The 24,384-nt window shown below is 42.6% G+C and overlaps 1 protein-coding gene across 15 annotated transcripts in view; it reads right to left on the bottom strand.

Moving 5' to 3' along the window:
• Nucleotides 1-24,384, bottom strand: part of PXK (PX domain containing serine/threonine kinase like) — a 94,414-nt gene that overhangs the window by 24,650 nt on the left and 45,380 nt on the right. For 13 of the 15 annotated variants that reach the window (XM_032290289.1, XM_032290288.1, XM_032290290.1 and 10 more), the window contains exons 4-12: nucleotides 20,004-20,190; nucleotides 11,939-12,016; nucleotides 11,372-11,445; nucleotides 10,440-10,514; nucleotides 6,605-6,709; nucleotides 5,950-6,051; nucleotides 4,170-4,331; nucleotides 3,646-3,763; nucleotides 1,974-2,052 (exon numbers count right to left, since the gene is read on the bottom strand). In XM_032290289.1, coding sequence (XP_032146180.1) covers nucleotides 1,974-2,052; nucleotides 3,646-3,763; nucleotides 4,170-4,331; nucleotides 5,950-6,051; nucleotides 6,605-6,709; nucleotides 10,440-10,514; nucleotides 11,372-11,445; nucleotides 11,939-12,016; nucleotides 20,004-20,190 — 980 coding nt within the window. The remainder of the gene's footprint in view (nucleotides 1-1,973; nucleotides 2,053-3,645; nucleotides 3,764-4,169; nucleotides 4,332-5,949; nucleotides 6,052-6,604; nucleotides 6,710-10,439; nucleotides 10,515-11,371; nucleotides 11,446-11,938; nucleotides 12,017-20,003; nucleotides 20,191-24,384) is intronic. The other 2 variants (XM_032290295.1, XM_032290294.1) reach the window with 1 other exon arrangement.

Here is a 24,384-nt window from a genome sequence, read left to right as displayed (position 1 = left end):
CCCTGTGCTCAAGTGATCCGCTCACCTCAGCCCCTGAAACTGCTGGGATTATGGGTGTGAGCCACTGTGCCCAGCTATATTACTCTTATCTAAAGACAGGAACTTCAACACAAGTAGAAATGACAGAATTAGCTTTTCCCACAGGGCTCCTCAGGGCCCTGTCTGTTCCTCAGCCACGCATCTGTTTACTTCCTGAGGGCACGTTTCAATTGAATATGGTTCACACCTGTCCAAGTACTCTTCTCAAGGCTGAAGCCCACAGGGTAGAAAGACTTGACTGGGAAAAAGATGTGAGAGCTTTGAAATGGGGAGTGTAAAATGCAAATTCAAGTAAATCAACCTGCATACAGGCTATTTCCTCAGTACATTTTGCTAGAAAAGTTTGTGTGAAAGTTGTTTTCCAAACTGTGTCTATTTTTCCATATGCACATTGTTTTGTTTTGAGACGGAGTCTTGCTCTGTCACGCAGGCTGTAATGCAGTGGTGAGATCTTGGCTCACTGAACCTCTACCTCCCAGGTTCAAGTGATTCTTCTGCCTCAGTTACCTGAGTAGCTGGGATTACAGGAGTGTGCCACCACACCTGCTAATTCTTTATATATTCTTAATAGACACAGGGTTTCCCCACATTGGCCAGGGTGGTCTTGAACTCTTGACCTCAAGTGATCCACCCACCTCAGCCTCCCAAAGTGCTGGGATTATAGGCATGAGCCACCGCCCGGCCCATATTATTATTAATGGTTGTTGGTTTGGCAACAGACATTTCAGTGTCTGTGGAACATTAGAATGTCACATCCACGGGGCAAGGGCTTAGTTTCCTTTGTTCATCACAATGCCTAGGACAGCAGCTGGCCTCCAGAAGGCCCTTTATAAACACTTGTGGAAAGAATGAACCAGGAATCTGAAGTTATCTCTACCTCTCTGTACTCTGGCTGTGTGCACTTCAAGCCATCCCCTGCCTTGTTTTTCCATATTGTTTCTAGTGTATCTCTGTTATGCAATAACCTGGTGCAGACAAAGCATCAGATATACTGCATGGTGTATGATGTTCATCATGGTGTATGATGTCAGCTGATTCAATAGAAAGCATAACAAACATTTAATGAGCACTTATTAAGTGCCTAGTCCCTACTAGGAATCACCTTATTAAATCCTCCCAACTGTCTTCTGAGGTAGGAACTGTTATTATAATTCCCATTTCACAGTTCACAAAACTCTACTTCCAGAGGTTAGGAAACTTGTCCAAGGTCACCCAGGAAGAAGTGGTGAAGCTGGGATCCACCCACAGGTCTGTCCGACCCCAGGCAAACCCTTCTTAACCACTCTGCTGACTTTCCATGAAGAAACAGAAAATGCACCTGAAGGAAAGGCCCCAAAGCACTATTTCAGTTGTCCTCGTTATCTACTCATGGCCCAGTTTCAGAGAAAATGTCTTCTGAGCTTCAACGCCCTAGCACTGTGGCTGGTACATGCTTCAGTTTAATAAACAGTACCCAGTGAGTAAATTCACAAGCAAAAGCATGGGAGCCCAGAAACAAGTTGCCTTCCTCCTGGAGGGCAGACCCTTCGTGGCCCTGTGACTTGTGAACTATGTACAGCTGGGGGCCAACTGGTTTGCTGATGCGGGGTCAGAAAAGAGCCACTTGAGAGGGCCCTCCTTCAGTGTTTCCTAGCTGGGGGCTGCGACACATACACACACCCAATGCTAATGTACGTACACACAATGCTAATGCTGAATGAAGAGACACACATGAAAACGACACAGATGTTAAAGGACAGCCATCAGACCAAGACAGCAGTGAGGTCACAAACAAAGGGTCAGGACATCATGCTACAGGTGGCCATCAGCAAGCAGGCCAGGCCAACTCTGCAGGGACCGCAAGAGTCTTCACTACAGTATCAGGTGCTTAGACACAGTGGTCTGGTGTTCAACATGGTTATCAAGATTACAACCAACGCATATGATTGACTTACGGCATCTGTAAGAGCCGGGAGACGGTAGGCATGCCGTTTTTACAGGCTTCACAAGACAGCGTAGACTCCAACACGGCCACTTGAAATGAACAGATACACATTTTAGTTCCACAGAACACGCTGGCAAATCCACTTGCTGATGAAAAGTTTGACGCCACTTTGCAATAACTGTCTGCGGGCTGATCAGGACAGTGTCAAAACTCTTCACACACAGACAGATGGCATACGTAGGGTAGGGGAATGCTGGCAACACTGGCGTTACCAATGACTCAAAAGAAATGGTTTAGAAACTACATGCTGACAGAAAGCTAAATATATTTCAAAGATAATTGGAGGAAGGATTCAAGATATCATTCATACAAGTGTTTGTTCTCTTGAAAGAGAAGTAAACACTACACAGAAGTAAAATTCTCAACTTGAAAGACATTTTGCTGCTTGCCTGCTTTTCATCAAAACCAGTGCACAAAATGCCAATTGTTGATATCTCATCAACCAACACCTTGGATGCTACTAACGGGAGCAGCCAGATTTTTCTACCCACAGGCCACTGTTCAGTGTCAGTGGTTCACATTCAACAAAAGATATAGTCCCAGGCCTGTTCTCCTGAATTGCCTCATGTGATGCCATAACACTTGGTGAAGGGTAGACTTACATATCTCCAAGGCACAGGGGTCCAAGAGCTACCCTGCCCTCTCCTCTTTCTGCTCCAGCCATGAGTTCTGGCCTAGCTGTGGAGGGGACAACAGGGTCCTGGATGGTCTGCACTAGTTCCTGCATCCCTTCTTCCTAAAGGTGCTCTCACTTGTCCTCCAGCTCGCCTCAGCCCCCTCAGGTAATTCTGTAAGAGCTCCCGGATCCAATTTGTCTGGGTGTCTGCATTACTGCCTGCCTGCCCTAGGTCTGGGCCTGCTAGGCTCTTATCTACTAGGTTTCCGGCCTATGGCTTTGGCTTTCTTGTTTCTTCTTCTTTTTTTTTTCTTTTTTTTGAGGCAGAGTCTCACTGTGTCGCCCAGGCTAGAATGCAGTGGTGTTATCTCCGCTCACTGCAACCTCCACCTCCCAAGAGGCAGGTTCAAGCAATTCTTGTGCCTCAGCCACCAGAAAGCTGGGATTACAGGCATGCATCTCCACATCCCCGCTAATTTTTGCATTTTTAGTAGAGACAAAGTTTCATTATGTTGGCCAGGTGGGTCTCGAACTCCTGACCTCATGTGATCCACCTACCTCAGCCTCTCAAAGTACTGGGATTACAGGCATGAGCCACTGTGTCTGGCCTCTCTTGTTTCTTACAAGTCTCACTCCAGCCTTGATCTGACTTCTGATGCCTGCCTGAGTCTCCTCCAGACTGGCTTTGCATTGCCTGGCTCTGACTTCTGCATCACACTCATGCAGGCCATACTTCTCTTTATATCCTCCTGCTTCCAAAATTCTAAAGCATTTTACAAAAAGTTCCCAGAAACTTCAGATAGCCTGACAAATGGACAAGCCACCTGAATTATCACCGAAGTGTATTTAAGTTAACTACTCAAATTTTATCTACTTTTAAATGGGTAAGAATTTCTGGCTGTAGAGGACAGCAACTTCCTCTGGGTCTTTCCTGGACTCTGGAAAGGGGATGAGTGGCTCTGCATACTACCAGGGCCCAGAAGACCCTTCCCAACCCCATACTGACCCACAGCCATGGACGGGGCCGGAGGGAAGGAATCCACAGGCACCGAGTCTGGAGGTCGTCCGTAAGTCATTTCATACAGTAAGTGGCCAAAGCAGTGGACATCCACACTTTCCAATGTCTGCGGAAGAAAGAGACCAGCAGCGTGTTCACCCTTCACTTTGGCTTTATGGACCACCACGCTCCTGCCCCAAGCCTCCTCTGAGAAACAAAGCCCAGGGATAGCCCCACTCCTAATTGGTAGTGTAAATGCAACTCCAAAGCCTTTTGTAAAACCTCATGAGGTATCCCAAAGGTCTCGGTCTGAGCGTCTACAGTTTTCCAATCAGTCAGTCTACCTCCCTCCTTACCCCACCAGCCATTTCAACTCAGCCTCCTGGAGATACAGCAATGCTCCAAGGGACAAATGGGGCTGATAGGCAAGGCCTGCCCCAACTGTACATTGGTACATATTTCCTACATGAGCAGATCATGGGATACCTGACACCTAAAAATGAGCCTGCTACTTCATTACTTTAGCAACTTACATTGATTTTCCTGAATTGTGAAAAATAAGATCGGTAGAAGGAAGGCAGGCCCAATAAGGAATTCTCAAGGTCTAGCAGCCGGCAAGTGTCCCCATCGAGCATCACATTGGAGGCATGAAGATGCCCATAAGGGAATCCCTTGTCATGAAGAAACTTCAGTACCTATTAAAGCACACAGGTAAGTTACATTTTCCCCCAACTCATTCAGAGATAAGATAAGTTAAACTTTGTTTTTACGTCAATATATTTTGAAATAAAACCAAACAGGTCACTGGGAAGATTCCTGAAGAAAAATGCCACATCTACCCATTTGTTTGGAAAAGGGAGTGAAATTGAATGCTTTCCAGCTTTGAGGCTATGAGACACAACACCAGTTCTTTCTTTCCCCAAAAGGATAGAGAAGCAGCCTGCATATGCTTGGAATTAATAACTCCAATGCCAAAAGGCTCTGCTTTAAGCACTTTCTGATTCCAATAGGCCAGCTCTCTTCAGGGCAAAGTCTTGATCATCCTGCATAGATGAGTGAAGCTATCATATCTGTGATTCTGCCAGTAATTCAGAAAAAGGGGTTGAACTAGAAAACATCTCTAGTTCAGTCTCTCCTCCAAATATATTTAGCTGTTTATTAATAGGAACACACAACAGGCTCCCAGAAAAAGAAGCAAATCTTTCAGCTGCCATGTAAATAATCAGTGGCTTACCCAGTAATAGAGATGCTTAGATATAGCCCTGCAATGCCCTCGTGAGCTAGAGCAGTGATAGCCAAGTGGGGTGCCCAGAGCAATTCACTAAGGGCTGGAACAAAATATTACAACTTCTCTTCCTAGTTGTTGTTTTTAAAAAATATTATTCTTTTTTAACTTATACAAAATATATTACTAGTATGCTGCCTCATCCAAAAAAGTAATATATATATATATATATATATACACACACACACACACATACACACATATATGTGTGTATTACATATATAATTTAAGGTTAAACAGCTATAACATTGGGATATTAAATTGGTTATTACTGATATGGTTGCATAACCCCAGAAGCTTGGAGAATACTGGTCTAGAGGGTAATGTAAGGAAGGCTTTTCACTGCTGGTTATACCTCTGTAAGGGAGCCATATGGCTATGTATATGACATAACAAAATCAAAAATCTTGGCAAAGGGATAAAGGGCAACTAAAGATAATATAAAAGTTGGTGTCCACACTTTTTAAGAACTTTTTAAGGTTTTTTTTTTTTTTTTTTTGAGACGGAGTTTCACTCTTGTTACCCAGGCTGGAGTGCAATGACGCGATCTCGGCTCACCGCAACCTCCGCCTCCTGGGTTCAGGCAATTCTCCTGCCTCAGCCTCCTGAGTAGCTGGGATTACAGGCACACGCCACCATGCCCAGCTAATTTTTTGTATTTTTAGTAGAGACGGGGTTTCACCATGTTGACCAGGATGGTCTCGATCTCTTGACCTTGTGATCCACCCGCCTCGGCCTCCCAAAGTGCTGGGATTACAGGCGTGAGCCACCGCGCCCGGCCAAACTTTTTAAGTTCTTAAAACTCAGACACTAAATTGCAAGAGCTAAAGCTTTAAGAATTTCGTAGACCTAAGTGACTGTTGCCTTAGCCTCAAATATTGCTTGTTGAGGCAAAATATGACACTGCAATCAGTTTATAAGCAATCAGACAACTTAAGTGATTTTAGATATTACTTAAGAAGTTTTCCAGATGAATAATGCAATTTTGGATGACATCTGAATGAAACTTAAACTAAAGTACCTCTTACCTCTAATATTTGCCGTCCATATGTTTTTATTTGCTGTAGTTCCAGGCCCTGAATCTTCTTAGGGTTGCAGTACTTCTTTAAAAATGGGTCTTTTGGTTTTGCCTTTGGAAAAGAACAAAGAACACATAAGAAAGCAGCAGCGGGGCCAGCATCTGCACACAGACTCTCTGACCAGGCAGGATTCTACAGAGGCTAGGGGTGCCAGAGATGGCCAGCTGCAGGATGTGAGTTTTTAAAATACAGCAGTCTGTGTAGTTGATAGAAGAAAGTGGCTGACCCAGGTTCCATCCCTTCTCTAGCCCAGTGAAGATGTGCCTGGTCTTATCCTTAGCAGACCCCAACGTCTTGCATATTGTTTGAATCTACAGTACTGCTTTGTTAAGTGCAAAACACAAACTTAAAAACTGACCTAAGAAAGCAGCTTGCAATGTAATGGACATAATTATTACATGTTCAACCTTTCCTCATGTGGGAATAGGAATGCTCTTTAGCCAAACTGAGTTCTTATTGCATGAGTAAAAATAAATTCCAAATAACATCAAAACTAACATTAAATCCTCAGGGCCTAGCCTCTGGAGTCTTAGAGACTAAGTATCAATAATACATTCTAAAGGAACCTGAGAACTTCCTTATGACCATAAGCTTGCATAAGTACCTTGTAGATCAGATCCTTCAAAGTTCCCTTTTCATTAAACATCCTAATTAGCAACGCTGAGGATTCATTAGCTGTGGCAAAGGTAACCCGATAGATGTAAGGGTGCTGTCAAAACAAAAAAAGACATTCACATTGATTTGCATCAGGATCTAGGTCCTTTTAAATCCAGGATCTGGTTATGCAGAGTCATGTACCACTGTGGTGGTTTCATTGCACACGAATGTGGTCATATTCCCTGAACACGTGGCATTTTCAATGACCAGCTAGTCCCTCCTTCTTCAGATGGAGAAGGGGCATAAACTGTAGGAACAAAAGAAAACAGGGAACAGGTGATGGATGTGGTAAACTCTACAAGTGAAGGGGTCCTCTTTGGTGTGTGTACTCTCTTAGCTCAGGCAGAAGTGTGGTGGAAGAGAGAAAATGTCCCAGTTTGGAGGATAATGGTGTTAATATCCGGTCTCTGTAAGTCAGTAAAGAACACAGCCAAATCTCAGAACAGCCAAGTGGGGATTAGGATAATGTGTCTTTGCTCACAGCTTACCCTTACATTCTGCACTGCTGTTTAGGTACCAAGCCAAAAAGCATAACAGCCAGAAAACAGGCAAAAGTACCATCTTCTGGAATCTCAGCCCTTTTCCACAGGAGCTAGCATGAATCTTCCTACCCTTCTATAGAAGTTTGCAGTACAATGATTCACAGTGTCCTCCTCAGATGGGGACACTGACATTAACCAATTGGGGTGGAAAAAAGATAAATTATTTAATGAGTGAAAGGAAAGTGCTCTTTTTCCCTGGAATTCTGGTTACATGAAACAAACTGGCTCCAGACAGGTATTACAGTGCTCATTAACTCAAAGGAGTATCATGAAAATTTAAACCCATGGGAGCTGAGCTATGCAGGGATTTTGAGGCTGACATGCATTAGGTTGGCAGGGTGGAAAGGTGTACTCAGGAAAATGTAGTAATTGATCATGAAGTTCTCCTGAACATCCCATCAGAATGGTTGCTGCTAACTTTTTCATAGCTTTATTGAGATATAATTCACATGCCATTACTATTCACCCATTTAAATGGTACAATTCAATGATTTTCAACATATTCACAGTTATACAACCATCATACAATCTAATTATGGAATATTTTCAACACCCGAAAAAGAAACACAATGGGTAGAATAAGAGTATACTGAGTACATACTCATATAAAATTTTTTAAAAGGGAGAAGAGAAGCTCTTTAGGGTAGAATGCCAACTAATAAATAAATACAGAAGGAATAATAGAGTTAGAAAATCACATTAGGCCAGGCACAGTGTGACTCACCCTGTAATCCCAGCACTTTGGGAGGCCAAGGCAGGTAGATCACCTGAGGTCAAGAGATCAAGGCTATCCTGGCCAACATGGTGAAACCTAGTCTATACTAAAAATACAAAAATGACCTGGGTGTGGTGGCATGCACCTGTAGTCCCAGCTACTAAGGAGGCTGAGGCAGGAGAATCACTTGAACCCAGGAGGCAGAGGTTCAGTGAGCTGAGATCACGCCACTGCACTCCAGTCTGGGTGACAGATCGAGACTCCAACTCAAAGAAACAAACAAACAAACAAAAAATCACATTAAATGCTAAAATGCTACTGGGCCTGATAAAGAACAGAATATGTAGTCTCACAATTAATTATAGATATTTATCTTAAGAAATTAAGGATGGGTATAATGTTTAGCAAAAATTGTTCACTATGGCTTTTTTCTTTTTTTTTTTTTTTTTTTTGAGACAGAGTTTCACTCTTGTCACCCAGGCTGGAGTGCAATGGCGCAATCTCGGCTCACCGCAACCTCCGCCTCCTGGGTTCAGGCAATTCTCCTGCCTCAACCTCCTGAGTAGCTGGGATTACAGGCATGCGCCACCATGCCCAGCTAATTTTTTGTATTTTTAGTAGAGACGGGGTTTCACCATGTTGACCAGGATGGTCTCGATCTCTTGACCTCGTGATCCACCCGCCTCGGCCTCCCAAAGTGCTGGGATTACAGGCTTGAGCCACCGCGCCCGGCCTGGCTTTTTTCTTTTTAAAAAAATAAGAGCAAAAACCTGGAGTTGATCTAAATGTCAACAGAAGATTGAGTAAACTAAGTTATAGCCAATTTTAATTGTATATACCCCAAGATAATGATGCTATACTATATTTACTGACAACTAAAGATGCTCATGGTACACCAATAATGAAAAAAAATTAGATTTTAAGACACTATATATATAATTTATATAAATATATAAATATATTTATAAATTTTATATATAGTGTCTTAAAACTTGGTTTTTAAAATAAATTTGTAAATGTAAATTATAAATATATTTTATAAATAAAATTTCCTTTTTTTTAATCATAAAAATTCTTAAACAGTAACAACTGAACATTTTGGTTCACTATACTTCTGGATGATTGGGATTACAGGTGAGTTTTATTTTCTTATGTTTGCTTACCTGTCTTCTGACTTTGCTACAATTAATATGCACCATTTATATGTGCGATCTTTTTTTAGAGAAGCACATCTATTAAAAGACATTTAGGGCTGGTGAGGTGGCTGATGCCTGTAATCCCAGCACTTTGGAGGCCAAGGCAGGCAGACTGCAAGTCCAGGAGTTTGAGACCAGCTTGACCAACATGGTAAAACCCAGTGTCTACTAAAAATATAAAAATTAGCCAGGTATGGTGGTACCCTCCTATAATCCCAGTTATTCAGGAGGCTGAGGCAGGAGAATTGCTTGAACCCAGGAGGTGAAGGTTGCAGTGAGCCGAGATCATGCCACTGCACTCCAGCCTGGGTGACAGAGTGAGACTCCATTTTGAAAAAAAGAAAAAAAAAAAGGAAATTTAAAACTGGATCCTGACAGCCTGTATCACACAACCAATCAAGCTTTTTTCTTTCTTTCTTTTTTTTTTTTTTTTTTAAATAAAGACGGGGTTTCACCATATTGGTCAGGCTGGTCTTGAACTCCCAACCTCAGGTGATCCGCCCGCCTTAGCCTCCAAAGTGCTTGGATTACAGGCGTGAGCCACCAGGTCCGGCCCAATCAAGCTTTAAGACCAAAGGGTCTTTTTGACCTCAGATCGCACCTCATTAACAGCTTGGTTTTGCCAGTTTGACAAGACACTATATGGCCAAAAACAAACTTGCCAAGCCAAGTGCACAAATCAGCGTAATTGGGTTCAGTTCACTAGTGACTCATTCCAGTGACATCTTCATGCAGACAAGATAAAGAATGTCAAAGTTAACTAAATTTTCTGGCCAGATTAGTCTTTGCTGAAGACATTCTGCACACATTTTGAAATATATCTATGTGGTTCTTTGCACTGAAGGCCCTAGATTAGAGCTGTGTAGTAGCGTAAATAATACCATGTACTCCTAAAGGTCAACTGGTTGGCCTGTGAGGGTAGTAACTCAGATAGAAAAATGGCTATTCTGCCTTTTCTTGACCCAGCTTATCTAAATCCTTATTAGTTCTGTTTTCTCAAGCTGGAAAGAGTATCTTTCAGTTCCACTGATATAAAAACCCTCGCCAAGAACAAGAGGCTGAGAGAAGTGGCTGCTTCCCTACTCTGATCTTTATTTAAAATACAAAGTCTATATTTAAATGACCATGTTTCATGGGTTGTGCAGATGTCATAAATGCTATTTCAAACGGCCTATGATCTATGCGCTTGGCCCTACACAATTTCAGTCTGAACTGAAATCCACTGGACCTCCCCATTCTCTTTTTCAGCTCTTCTGTCCATGTTCACCCACAAAAAAACACTGTGACTCTGTCATCAGCACTGAGAATAACAGAAAGATGTATACTCACCAAACAGGAAGGCAGAAGTTTGATTAGACACTGAAAATCTTTATCTGACAAATACTTGTCCGGGCCAAGGTCAGCCTGAAAACATGGAAGGGAATATCAGGGTACTGCTTTGGTCACCAAAAGAAAAATTCCTTGTCTTTCCCTTTAATTTTATTTGTCCCAATATATGACTGGAAACCAAAGATGAAAACCACACTAAATCTAGCTGCCTCAAGACCTTTCTGGAGAAGCAGTGTGTAAAAATACCAGACTTGTCGGGCAAGGTGGCTCATGCCTATAATCCCAGCACTTTGGGAGGCTGAGGTGGATGGATCACCTGAGGTCAGGAGTTCAAGACCAGCCCGACCAACATGGTGAGACCCCATCTTTACTAAAAATACAAAAAAGTTAGCTGGGCGTGGTGGCAGGCCCATGGAATCCCAGCTACTCGGAAGGCTGAGACAGGAGAATTACTTGAACCTGAAAGGTGAAGGCTTCAATGAGCCAAGATCATGCCACTGCACTCCACTCCATCCTGGGTGACAGAACGAGACTCCGTTAAAAGAAAAAAAAAAACTTAACTGTAATCATACCTAATTCCATTAACCAAATGTATCACTAAAACTCTCAAAGAGATAAAGTAATGCCCAAGTTTTTTTTTTTTTTTTTTGGAAGTACTCTCCAAAACTGTATACCCTAAATAGATTCCAGAGAGTTATTTTAATCTGTTCCTATTTCTTTCCAAATGTTTACTAGTTGACCAAATATAATTGCATTTACATAACCAAATGCGCAGGAAAATGACTTAAAATGACTATTCTTTTAAATGGACCAAGGAAGCCTTTACATAATCGCTTAAGAGCACAGTACAATTTTGTAATTCTCTTGTCAAATCTCCTTTCACTAACCATCTAAAGTCACTGAAATGACACCGAAGCAAAAAGCTAGCTTACCCAGCTTAACACTAGCCGTTCCTTTGGCTGATTTTTAATCTTCATCAAGAAATATTTCTTCCTTATTCTCCAACCTGCCATAAAAGCAAAAACATGCTTAGAGCTGCATAATTTTTGCAACAATTGATATGTTTCAGTGACTAAATAATCAAGAAAAATTAAGTTTGGCAATATTATTTGCAGCTACATAGGCACACGCAAAAGAACCATTTGATAACATTGACACAGTAAAGGGTGTACTTAAAAAGAAAGACTAAATATAAATAAAGAAATTGTTCCCAGAAGTAGCAGGAAAATAGCACTTCAGTTTAGATTTAGTGAAAAAGATAGATGAAGAAGGAATGGTGGTTCTGAAAGTTATTACCATCCAAATCCTTTGATGGGGCTTTAACCAAGGTTCATTAAGTATTAAAAGTTAAGAACTGTATTCTCAAGCAGTCACAAAGCAAAAAGAAAAAGAAGTCACCTGCATTTAAGCATGTTCTTGGGATATGAACCAGAAAGCATGACTAAGGATCCAGTTCTGTGATCTGTCTTTTTAAGAGAATGAGCATGCCAGTGTCTCACCTATGTCTTTCAAAGGTTCCACCACCTCCCACTTTGGTTCTGATCGGAAGAACATGGAAACCTGTTGTAAGGCAATCTCTGCAAAGACATTTTAGAAACTCATTAGTCAGATATATCAGCAAAGGGCCATATGCTGAAGATGCTATTCTTGTAAATGAAATCCTTATAGTCTATGACCTTTTTAAAAATCTTCATTACCAAAAAAATAAAAAGAAAAAAAAAAAACACAAACTAAATGCAATGTGGGATTCTAGACTGAACCATGGAACAGAAAAAGTACATTAGCAGAAAAGGTGGTAAAATCTGAATAAAGCCCATAGTTAATGTAACATTAACTTAAAAATGTAACTTAAAAAGAAACGGTAAATAAAGAAATTATTCATGGAAATAGAAGGAAAAATAACACTTCAGTTTAGATTTAGTGAAAAAGATAGATGAAGAAGGAATGGTGGTTCTGAAAGTTATTACCATCCAAATCTTTTGAAGGGGCTTTAACCAAGGTTCATTAAGTATTAAAAGTTACGAACTTGTAACTTTATTAAAAATTAATATTCATTTCTAGCTTTGATAAATGTACCATGGTTATATAAGATATTAACATTAGGAGAGGCTGGGTGTGGTGGCTCACACCTGTAATCCCAGCACTTTGGGAGGTTGAGGCAGGCGGATTATGAGGTCAAGAGATGGAGACCATCTTGGCCAACATGGTGAAACCTTGTCTCTACTAAAAGTACAAAAATTAGCTGGGCGTGGTAGTATGCACCTGTAGTCCCAGCTATTCAGGAGGCTGAGGCAGGAGAATCACTTGAACTCAGGAGCCAGAGGCTGCAGTGAGCCGAGATCCTGCCACTGCATTCCAGCCTGGCAATGAAGCAAGACTCCATCTCAAAAAAATAAATAAAAATTAGCAGAAATTGGGTGAGAAGCATATGGAAATTTTCTGTACTATCATTGCAACTTCTTTTGTTTACTTTTTTGTTTTTTGAGATAGGGTCTCACTCTGTTGCCCAGTTGGAATGCAGTGGCACAATCACGGCTCACTGCAACCTCAACCTCCTGAGCTCAAGTGATCCTTCCACCTTAGCCTCCCGAATAGTTGGGACTACAAGCATGTGCCACCAGCCCTGGCTAATTTCTGGTGTGTGTTTTTGGTTTTTTTTTTTAGAGATGAAGTACAGACTGGTCTCAAACTCTTGGGCTCAAGAGAGCCGCCCATCTCGACCTCCCAAAGTGCTGACAATACAGGCATGAACCACTGCACCCAGCCCACTGCAATCTCTGTATAAATCTAAAATTAGCCGGGCGCGGTGGCTCAAGCCTGTAATCCCAGGACTGTGGGAGGCTGAGGCGGGTGGATCATGAGGTCAAGAGATCGAGACCATCCTGGTCAACATGGTGAAACCCCGTCTCTACTAAAAATACAAAAAATTAGCTGGGCATGGTGGCGCGTGCCTGTAATCCCAGCGACTCAGGAGGCTGAGGCAGGAGAATTGCCTGAACCCAGGAGGCGGAGGTTGCGGTGAGCCGAGATCGCGCCATTGCACTCCAGCCTGGGTAACAAGAGGGAAACTCCGTCTCAAAAAAAAAAAAAAAAGAAAAAAAAAGATCTAAAATTACTCCAAAATGTAAAGTTCATTTTAAAAGTTATTAATAATGTTGAAAATGTATATATTTCAAAACTGGAAAATCTAAAATATGTAATCTAGCTGGTTTAAGCCAAGAATTCAATGTATGTACCAGACCACAACCTAAGCCCAAAACTCAAAACATGTTCTAAGGTCAGCTTGGGACAGCATTTAATGTTGCTCCAAGTACTATTTATCCCATCTGGAATTATAGCTTTCATCAACAAAAAAGTGATTACCCTTAAATATATACTAGAAATAAAAGCCAGTGTACAGCAACAACATGGTTCTATTGTGGAAAGTCACGGAGTGCATGTTTACTCAGGAAAAACAGGCACTCGGTGACTTTCTTTTTGTGTTCATTTATCATGAAAATGTTTCCCCCTTTTAAGAAGACAATGAGAAAAGGAAGTTCTTTAAAGTTCACTGCATTAAAAAATTATCAAAATAGCTGTGCTTTTACATTTCCTGTAAAAAGCAACATCTATAATTTGCCATTTCCCCTCACTGAAGTGAGTAAATGAAGCCACTCCAGATCCTTGAAAGCAAACAGCAATCCTCCAAATGCACTGTGGAATTTCACTTCTGCCTAGCATTAATTACATTCCAGGCAGACTGGTGAGGCATGAGGGATTCAGCAGAAATGCTCTCCATATGTCAAAATGACCTTGTTTGCAATTCACATATCAAGAGCTTGGCAAACATCATTATTTGGATATATTTTATAGTACATTTTGAGTTAAGAGATTCAGGGAAGAAAACAATTTACTAGCTATTTGTTTACTGACTCAATATGTAAAGTGTCAATGGCATCTACTCAGAAGAAAACATGTGATGACCAAATACAAAACGGGCTCCATTCACATTTGTTCTAACTACCCCAGTGTGTGACAAACCATCTGGAAGAGCTGCGTGCAGCAGAAACACACAGACTTCCATTATCAACACTGGGAACCTTGTACCTCGTTTATAATTCATGATAATATAAAGTGGTTTTAGTATTTCCAAAGTAACTTGAACATAAAGAAACTTAAAAGGAAATATAGTGAAAATCATTCACATCAACTTTACGAAGGAACATGAAAAATAATTCTCTAATGTGTACAATGTCATTCTAAAAGACTGACAGTGACATATAACTCTCCACAAAATCATTATTCAGCAATATTTACTGTATGCTACTACGTGCCATACCTTGTTTTAGGAATGGAGGAAACAGCTGTGAATAAATGGAACATACTGGATTTCTTACTGATAAACTGAGGACTGGGAAATAGCTTTTTCACTTAGGAGTCAGGGAATTGGAGAAAGGACAATTTCTTCCCACTGAACTGTGATTTACTGTCAAATAAACTGCATGACCATCATGTGCCTAATATTAATCCCCTCATTCCCCAGACTCGGACAATACATTTCAATCCTAAACATCTACTCCTCTGCTTAGAAGCCTTTACTCATTCCCCACTTCCCCGCCAAATCAAGACCCAGCTTATATATATCTAGGGTTCAAGCAACCTCTGGCTTTAACCTACCTTTGTGGCTTTATCTCCCACAGTATGTGGGGTCTCTCTGTACTCTGAGATTTGCTTACTATGGCCCCTAAAGACTGGCCTGTCCCACTTCCTCAGCGTTTTTCATCTGGCCCAGACTCAGCCCAGATGTTTTGCTCCCTTAGCTGGGACTTTCTCCCTCCCTCCTTCTCTCCTCTGTACACTCCCCGTGCTATATGTGCCCCTCTCTTACGGCATTATCCTCTGAATGTCCTATTTTAGTGCTCCTCTCTTCCACAGAGACTGTATGCTCTGGCTGTATATCTGGGTGATGCCAGGATATATCTTCTCAAGCTGCTCTGCCCAGAGCATTGGCCACTGCCTCTCAGCCTGGCTAACGTCTACTCACCCCTAAGGTCTCTGTGTAGGACTGACCTCTTCTGGAAAGCCTTCCTTCATCTTTAGGTGTGGATCATCCATGCCTCCGCCCCCTTCCCCAAGGTGCTGCCTAGCATTTACTCTGCCACAGCCATCACCTGCCAATCTCCCTGCGTAACTGCCTGGAGTAGGAAGTGGGGGAATTATTCTTTCCTCCTTGCTGTATAAATAGCACCTGGCACAGAGTAGATGCTCAATAAGTATTTGATGAAGCAGCAACCAAGGGTTCAATACACGTTCAGCAGATGTGGAACCTCTCTCCCATTAGAACATGAAATCCATGAGAAGGAAGGCATCTGCCCTCTAGTTCTGACACAGGAACTGACTGCCACATGTGGAAAAACTGCATGCTCAGAAAGTGCTGATAAGCAGGCTGGAGACAGGAAATGGAGAGCACAGCCTTCAAGCCCATCCTGCGCTTCCCACAGAGCTCAGTTGTTCCAGGCGCCCCCACTGCGAGCAGTCATTGAATTCCTCAATCCCAGCCCCATGGAGTGACTGCAGGGAACAAACACTGACTCCTCTAGGACTGGAGCTGGGGTCCAGACCCCTAGTCCACTACAGCAGGTTGCACTGCAGAGAGGCCTGCAACCTCACCAAATATCCTACTGTCGTTCTAAACATAGTCCTCTTTCCCGTCTCCCTCCCTGTTTATATCCTCGAGTCCACTATTATCCTACCTATTCAAGGGATTCCTGGGGCTTTAGGCCTCAAAGGGAACTTCAGCACTCCCTGGTCCATTCCCCCTCCCCAGCCTCTTGTTTTACAGGTCAGGATGTGGGCCCTCAGAGAAGAAGCACTGCTAATGACGAAGCTAGGACAAGGATACAGGCCTCTTGATTTCTGGTCCAATGGACTTTTGCCTGGAAATTAAAACCCCCTTACTTCAAGAGGGTATGAGGATTGAGGCGGGAAGATGGCTACAGTGCAGTAAGGCTTTTAAATGATAGAAGTACCCTGTTAAAAAGATGAATACTGTAAGGGGCATATGTGTGTGTGAGAAAGATTCTCAACACAAACTCCTCATGACCAAGAGATACCTGTTCTCCCTGCACAACAGCTGGCCCTCAATTAGACTTTTTAATTCCAATGAACACCTCTCACAACTCCCTCACAGAAGACCAAGGACCTACATATCCTTTCTGAGGAATGGCTCTTCTGGGGAAAACCTGGAAAAGAAAGAAAGGCCCAGCAGTCCCAGGCTGGGCACTCAGGAAAGAGAGAAGGAAGCTGCCAATGTCCTGAGAGCTCCTGGTTAGCCATCCCCTAGGAGCAGAATGCCATCACAGTCCCCCTCCAACAAGGCACCCTCACCCTCTGTCACAGCAAGGAACAGGAAAAGTGCTCTGCTGATTCTGGCCACCACTTGAACACAGAACTCAAATCCTGCTGAAATGAAGCTGGATGGTGACTGAAGACCATGTGGAAAATGAGAAGACGTGGAGACATTACCCACATTAAAATGGAACGGGGCCAGGTGAAGTGGCTCACGCCTGTAATCCCAACACTGGGAGGCCAAGGCGTGCAGATCATTTGAGCACAAGAGTTCGAGACCAGCCAAGGCAACACAGTGAAACTGCCTTTCTACAAACAATTAAAAAATCAGCTGGGTGTGCACCTGTAATCCCAGCTACTCCGGAGGCTGGGGTGCTAGAATCACTTGAATCCAGAAGGTCATGGCTGTGCAGAGCTGAGATTGTGCCACTGCACTCCAGCCTGGACAAGAGTGAGGCCTTTGCTCAAAAAACAAACTGGGGAAAAGTGGCCCTGCTTAGAGAAGTGCCACAAGGTGGGAGGTGTGCAGGGTGTGCTCAGAGAACTGTGGGCCATGCTGTGAATCTCAGGAATGGTCCTGTCAAGCTGGCATGGAGGTGGAGGCCTGTGCTTCCCTTTCCTGAAGTGGCTGGTGTGTCAGCCTCGAGGCTAGACAAATTCTGACATTTCATTCAAAGGGGAAAATAAATCACCATCTCTCTGAAAACAGCATCCATCACCTATTGTTTATGGGATCGTGCCTTCTGAATAGCGGCCACTGCAGGTTCTGGCAGGAGTTTCTCGTGGTCTTTTTATACTCCTGCCACATCTGCTTGGGACTTCTGACCCTCTATCATGATGGAGGCTGAGGGGTGGGGTTCGGGGAGTAGAGATCAAAGACAATAACAGCATGTGGGGGAGGTACAGAAAAAGCAAAGAACCGACAACTGTCAGAATAGACAACCTTCCAGAAGCCACACAGCATTTAACTTAAACATTCAGACCAGACTAAAGTCACACAAATGTGCAATCCTGGGTAAGGCCCTCCCTCTCTGGGGGCCTTGGTTGAACTCATTTATGAAAAGGGAGGGATCTTATACATGATACATCTGCTCTAAGATCCCTTTTAGCTCTGACCCCATGAGACTCAATGTACTTCTGGTGCCAGCTCCCTGAGAGCAAGAGCACATGTGTTTGTGCTGCATCCCTACTGCCCAGCACACATCACATCTGTTGAACAAATGGCATCATTACACGTGCACTACACCTTGATGCTAGCCCCTAGGAGAACATCAGCAGCCACTTGCAGGGAACGAACCACTTGCAGGAGATAAACCACTGAGTGGGCCTGGGTTAGGGCTGATTTGACAAGTCAATCCAGATGGCCTGCTGTCTGACAATTTGGGGAACTAGGTGAAACACTGAGAAATGAAAGCCACAAAAGATGCTACTTTGACAGAGTTCAAGCTGTCCCTAGAGCCCCAGTCCTATCTGTGCTATCTTTTCTCTTATGTGAACAACAAAACAAGTGGAGGGAAGAATGGAATCCTTGTAACAACTCAATGCTCCATTTGGTAACTTACAATAAGTGTGAGTTTGAAATAAACTTTCCTTCTCTTGGTTACACTCTAGAAAGGCATTTTCCTTAGCCCTGCACAGCACTTCGGTTAGAAAATGGTAGGTACATTCTAGAGCAAGGCTTATGCTTTAATATGCATGCAAATCACTTGGAGACCTTGTTAAAATCAGCTCCTGGTTGAGGACTGAATTCTGCACCTTCAACAAGCTCCCAGTGATGCCAATGCTGCTGGTCAGAGAACCACACTGTGAGTCACAAGCCTCAAGGGCTGTGGTTTTGAAATTTGGCTCCATATTGGAATCACTCGGGAAGCTTTACAGACTACAAGCTCCACCCACAGAGACTCTGATTTAATCAGCATGCATGCAGCCTGGGCATGAGAATTTTTTAATGCTCCCCAGGTGATTCTACTATGGAGAAAACTTGGTGCCTGCCAAGTAGACATCTGTTTTGCCTCTCTGAAACAGGAATATTTTGGTAAATGAATGAGTGTGAATAAATAAATAAAAATGAAATAGGAATAAAAGTGCCTCTCTCTAATTACTTCAAAAACAATGTTTTAAGGACTAAATTATCTGATCCGATGTATTCTCTTAGCAAGGAAATTAACAATATCCATAGTTCCACTTGGTCTCTAAAGCATGGTTTGTCTTTAACAAATCAGGTGAAACAATAGTTTCTATTGTTTTCTCCAAAGTGACACCAGAATGTATTAAATGTTTAGTTTCTCATTCTGCTGACATCAGGCAAAGGTTACTGATGCCAGCTTTGAGTGTAATCGGTATTGGAAGAAAAGCCCTTTCCACCACAGTCCCTTGGCGGCTGCCCTGATCCAGAAAAGATTTGGAAGAGAACTCCTATGCTTTGCTCTGAGTGGGTCTCAGGAAGCAAATAGGAAGACATAGAAAGGATCTTTCTGAATCACTGCTGTGTTTAAATTCCCAGAAAAAAACAGAAACACACAACATATTGTAAATACAAAAACAGCCAAATACAAATCAAATTAAGATTATTATATATGCAAGATATTGATTAGAGGTCACAATTAATATAAAAATTACTGTATGCGTTAGTGTGAAACTTTTTTTTAAAGATGGAGTCTCATTCTGTTGCCTAGGCTAGAGTGCGGTGGCACTATCTCAGCTCACTGCAACCTCCACCTCCCGTGTTCAAGCAATTCTGCCTCAGCCCTATAATAGCTGGGATTACAGGCATGTGCCACCACGCCCGGCTAATTTTTGTATTTTTACTAGAGACGGGGTTTCACCATGTTGGCCAGGCTGGTCTTGAACTGCTGACTTCAGGTGATCCACCCGCCTCAGCCTCCCAAAGTGCTGGGATTACAGGCGAAAGCCACGGCACCCAACCTATTGTGGATTATTTACTGTCTGTTCTGTCAGGGAAGACAATAAAGACAAGAGTATAAGTATATACAACAATTTCTCCTCCATATTTTTCTTTGCAGACTTTACAAACATTTTGGAAATAAATTATTTTCTTCTTATACATCTATAGTAAACTACAATGAAGAAAATCTTAGTAAATTTGTAATACGATATAACAAATGTGTACACATCCCCATTTTGAGAAAGAGCTTTTCCCACATATGTTATCTCCAGCAAGGGACAGCAAGGGCCTCTTTAGCCATGTGACCATAGCTCACAGATTCCATTGCTTACCAGTGTAGTTTGCGGAATAGTTGTTTGGATCTAAAAACTTCTTAACCAGCTCACAATTAGACAATATATGATTTGTGGTGATCACGTTGAGATAGTTCTGAAGGCCTTTCTGCCTCTCGGCTATGAATTCACGATCCATGTTACCAATCAATTTTTTGGGAGGAAGAGGTAGACTTAGGCCTGCAATCTTAAAAAAAAAAAAAAAAGTTACACTCATGTCATCCACAAATAAGAATCAATACAAATATCTTGACCTGTCATATTTCATTAAACCTAAGACAACATAGATTTTAAGATGCATCCTAATTTCAGTGATATAAAAATTACAAAAAAACTGCTTTTAGAATTGATAAAATACTGTATTAAGTGTAGCTATTTTATTTTATTTTTGAGATGCACTCTCACTCTGTCACCCAGACTGGAGTGCAGTGGCATGATCTCGGCTCACTGCAACCTCCACCTCCTGGCTTCAAGCAATTCTTCTGCCTCAGCCTCCCAAGTAGCTGGGACTACAGGCATGTGCCACCACATCCAGCTAATTTTTGTATTTTTAGGAGACACGGGGTTTTACCATGTTGGTCATGCTGGTCTCAAACTCCTGACATCAAGTGATCCACCAGCTTTGGCCTCCTAAAGTGCTGGGATTACAGATGTGAGCCACTATGCCCAGCCAAGTATTGTAATTTTAGAACTTTTTAAAAAAATATGTTTCTATTTTTACTAAAGTTGCATAAAAACAAAATTTCAAGAGTAACTCACTTTCTTAAATTATTACTGGCAGTCCCATGATACCCCTCACCCCTGCCACCAGGTGACACAGCCACTCTCTACTTCCCTAAGGCAGCCACATTTGAGTCTCTCAGCTGCTCTTCTGACAATGGGGAATGCTCACACTGTCATGGCTTGATTTTTCATTTTTAGGCATTATCTACAGATTTCTCATTATGGAAGATGAGTAATAAGTTCTCTTTCACAATCCTGACCTCATCTCACACACATCTTATCCCTAATCTTCCTGACATCATTATATTATAATTTTATTTGGTGCAATATTCACATTTACCTTAGGTAAATAACATTCACAAATGAGCTAGAGCCATGCTTGCTTTTCCTTTACAGCAACTTATGGTCTTTTTTTTTTCTGGCTTTCTATTCAACTCGAAAATCTTAATCCAAGGCTACTCTCAACACACTCAGTTACACAGAGGCGTCAGTTTTGTCTTCTTGGAGAGTACCTTCCAGAGCCCACCAACCTACTCCAAGCAGGAGTGGCGGTCCCTACACTGCTGCAAAGCCAGCATCCTGGGACCTCCCTTCATCCTCATCCTAGAGATACTTTTGCCTTTGTCTTGAGAAACCCCATTCTGTATCCCCATCTTCCTTTTTTGTACATATTCCCTAGTTTTTGGTAGCATGTACCCACTGTCAGCTTTAAAAAGGAGAGCAAGAGACACATTTTTTGAAACCTTGCATATATAAGGATATTTATCCTCCCCTTACACTTGATTTATAGCTAGTGTTCATGTGGAATTTTAAGCTGGGAATACATTTTTCTTCAGAATTTTAATTTTTTAAATTTATTTTTATGTATTTATTTATTTTGAGATGGAGTCTCCCTCTGTTGCCCAGGCTGGAGTACAGTGGCACGATCTTAGCTCACTGCAACCTCCACCTTTTTAGTAGAGATGGGATTTTACCACGCTGAGAAGGCTGGACTCAAACTCCTGACCTCACGATCTGACTGCCTCAGCCTCCCAAAGTGCTGGGATTACAAGAGTTAGCCACTGTGCCAGCCTTTCTTTAGGATTTTAAAGAAATATTTGGTTGTCTTCTAGTTTAGTGCTGCTGTTAAAGGTTCAAGCATATTGATGCCTTTTTTTTTTTTTTTTTTTTTTTTTTTTTGAGACAGGGTCTACGCCTTGTCACCCAGGCTGGAGTACAGTGGCATAATCACCGCTCACTGCAGCCTCAACCTCCTGAGCTCAAGCAATACTATCACCTCAGCCTCCTGAGGAACTGTGGACCATTCCACCCGACTAATTTTTGTATTTTGCTTTTCTTTTTTTTAAAGAGTATTTCCTTTATCTTTCAACTTTCTAAATAGTTGCCTACTCTTATTTTTTATTTGTAAGTACTCTTTTCTTTTTTTTCCTAAATAGCACCTTGAATGCAATATCATTTCTTATCTCTCTGAGAAGACAAAAGACAATCTTTCTTAAGTGCCTAAAGCATTCTTCTCACTGCATACTTGCTTCCCAATGGTTCCTTTTTTCCATGGTGGTGGGCACCTGTAATCCCAGCTACTTGGAAGGCTGAGGCAAGATAATCACTTGAACCTGGGAGGCAGAGGCTGCAATGAGCCAGTGGTTCCTTTTAAACGTCTTTCTTGGTGGGAGTCAGGTATGAACAGGAACTGGGATTTACGGGTTACACTTCGGAGGTATCCCAGGTCTCCTTTCTGCCAGAATTATGGGAAGATAATGTTGTGGGATGGTGAGCAGTGAAGTTTAGAGAAAACAGAGAGTCCACAAAACATATCCACAAGGAGAAAATTAAGAAGCAACTTACACCAAGCAGGTGAAACCCTAATGCTTCAGAAACAGATGAAGAAGAACGTGGCAAATTTCTAACCAAAGCTAAGTACTGAACACAGAAAAACAGTAAACTAGTCCTTAGGTATAAAAATAAAGGGCTACCCAGGAGCAGTGGCTCACACCTGTAATCCCAGCACTATGGAGGCTGAGGTGGGAGGATAACGTGAGGTCAGGAGTTCAAAACCAGCCTGGGCAACATGGTGAAACCTGTCTCTACTAACAATACAAAAATTAGCTGGGCATGGTGGTGGGTACCTGTAATCCCAGCTACTTGGGAGGCTGAGGCAGGAGAATCGCTTAAACCTGGGAGGCAGGGGCTGCACTGAGCCAAGATTGCACCACTGTACTCCAGCCTAGGCAACAGAGCAAGACTCTGTCTCAAAAAAAAAAAAACAAAAAAAAAGAAAATAATAATAAAGGACTACCAAAAATATATAAGCTAATATTGATCAGACTAGTCATATCTAAACACTCCTTAAAAAATTAAGTCCGCCGGGCGCGGTGGCTCAAGCCTGTAATCCCAGCACTTTGGGAGGCCGAGGCGGGTGGATCACCAGGTCAAGAGATCGAGACCATCCTGGTCAACATGGTGAAACCCTGTCTCTACTAAAAATACAAAACATTAGCTGGGCATGGTGACGCGTGCCTGTAATCCCAGCTACTCGGGAGGTTGAGGCAGGAGAATTGCTTGAACCCAGGAGGCAGAGGTTGCAGTGAGCCGAGATGGCGCCATTGCACTCCAGCTTGGGTAACAAGAGTGAAACTCCGTCTCAAAAAAACAAAAAAAAAAAAAATTAAGTCCAAGGCTGGGCATGGTGGCTCATGCCTGTAATCCCAGCACTTTGGGAGGTTAAGGTAGGTGGATCACCCGAGGTCAGGAGTTTAAGACAAGCCAGGCCAACATGGTGAAACCCAGTCTCTACTAAAAATACAAAAATTAGCTGGGCGTGGGCTGGCAGGCACCTGTAATCCCAGCTACTTGAGAGGCTGAAGCAGGAGAATCGCTTGAACCTGGGAGGCGGAGGTGCAGTGAGCCGAAATTGCCCCATTGCACTCCAGCCTGGGGGACAAGAGCAAGACTCTGTCTTAAAAAAAAAAAAAATGAAGTCCAAATCCAGTGAAAACATTTAAATAAGAAACAAAACATCGTCCTGGAGGAGTTTGATGACCTTTAGTTATCAGCTCATATTCAACAGTGGGGTACCAAAAGTTGACTGGAATTTCTGGGTGAATGCCTGGGGTTTATCCACTGTGGGCTTTATTTTACCAGATGACCCTACACAGCTGTTTCACTGGACAAACCTTTAGCTCTTTCCTCTTAGGCTGAACAGATTCCCCTCAAAACAATCTTCCAATCTCTTGCCTGAAAAGTCTAAGGCTTGACTGTCAGAATTCTGGAAGCTGAGATAAAGAAGGACGATAGGGAGAGAGTGGGGCCCTCATGTATAGTATGTACATGTTTTCTTTTTTTCTCTGTTTGAGATGGAGTCTCGCTCTGTCGCCAGGCTGGAGTGCAGTGGCATGATCTCAGCTCACTACAACCTCCAACTCCCTGGGTTAAGTGATTCTCCTGCCTCAGCCTCCCAAGTAGCTGGGATTACAGGCATGTGCCACCATGCCCAGCTAATTTTTGTATTTTTAGTAGAGACGGGGTTTGGCCAGGCTGGTCTCGATCACCTCACCTCATGATCCACTCACCTTGGCCTCCCAAAGTGCTGGGATTACAGGCATGAGCCACTGTGCCCAGCCGTATGTACATGTTTTTAACTGTGCCTGCATTCCCAGCC

The sequence above is a fragment of the Sapajus apella genome, unplaced genomic scaffold (genome assembly GCF_009761245.1).
Source record: "Sapajus apella isolate SASKATOON/1434 unplaced genomic scaffold, GSC_monkey_1.0 scaffold23, whole genome shotgun sequence".
Classification (NCBI taxonomy): Eukaryota; Metazoa; Chordata; class Mammalia; order Primates; family Cebidae; genus Sapajus; species Sapajus apella.
Note: the sequence above shows the minus strand (reverse complement) of the source record. Positions and strands in the feature narration are given on the sequence as shown.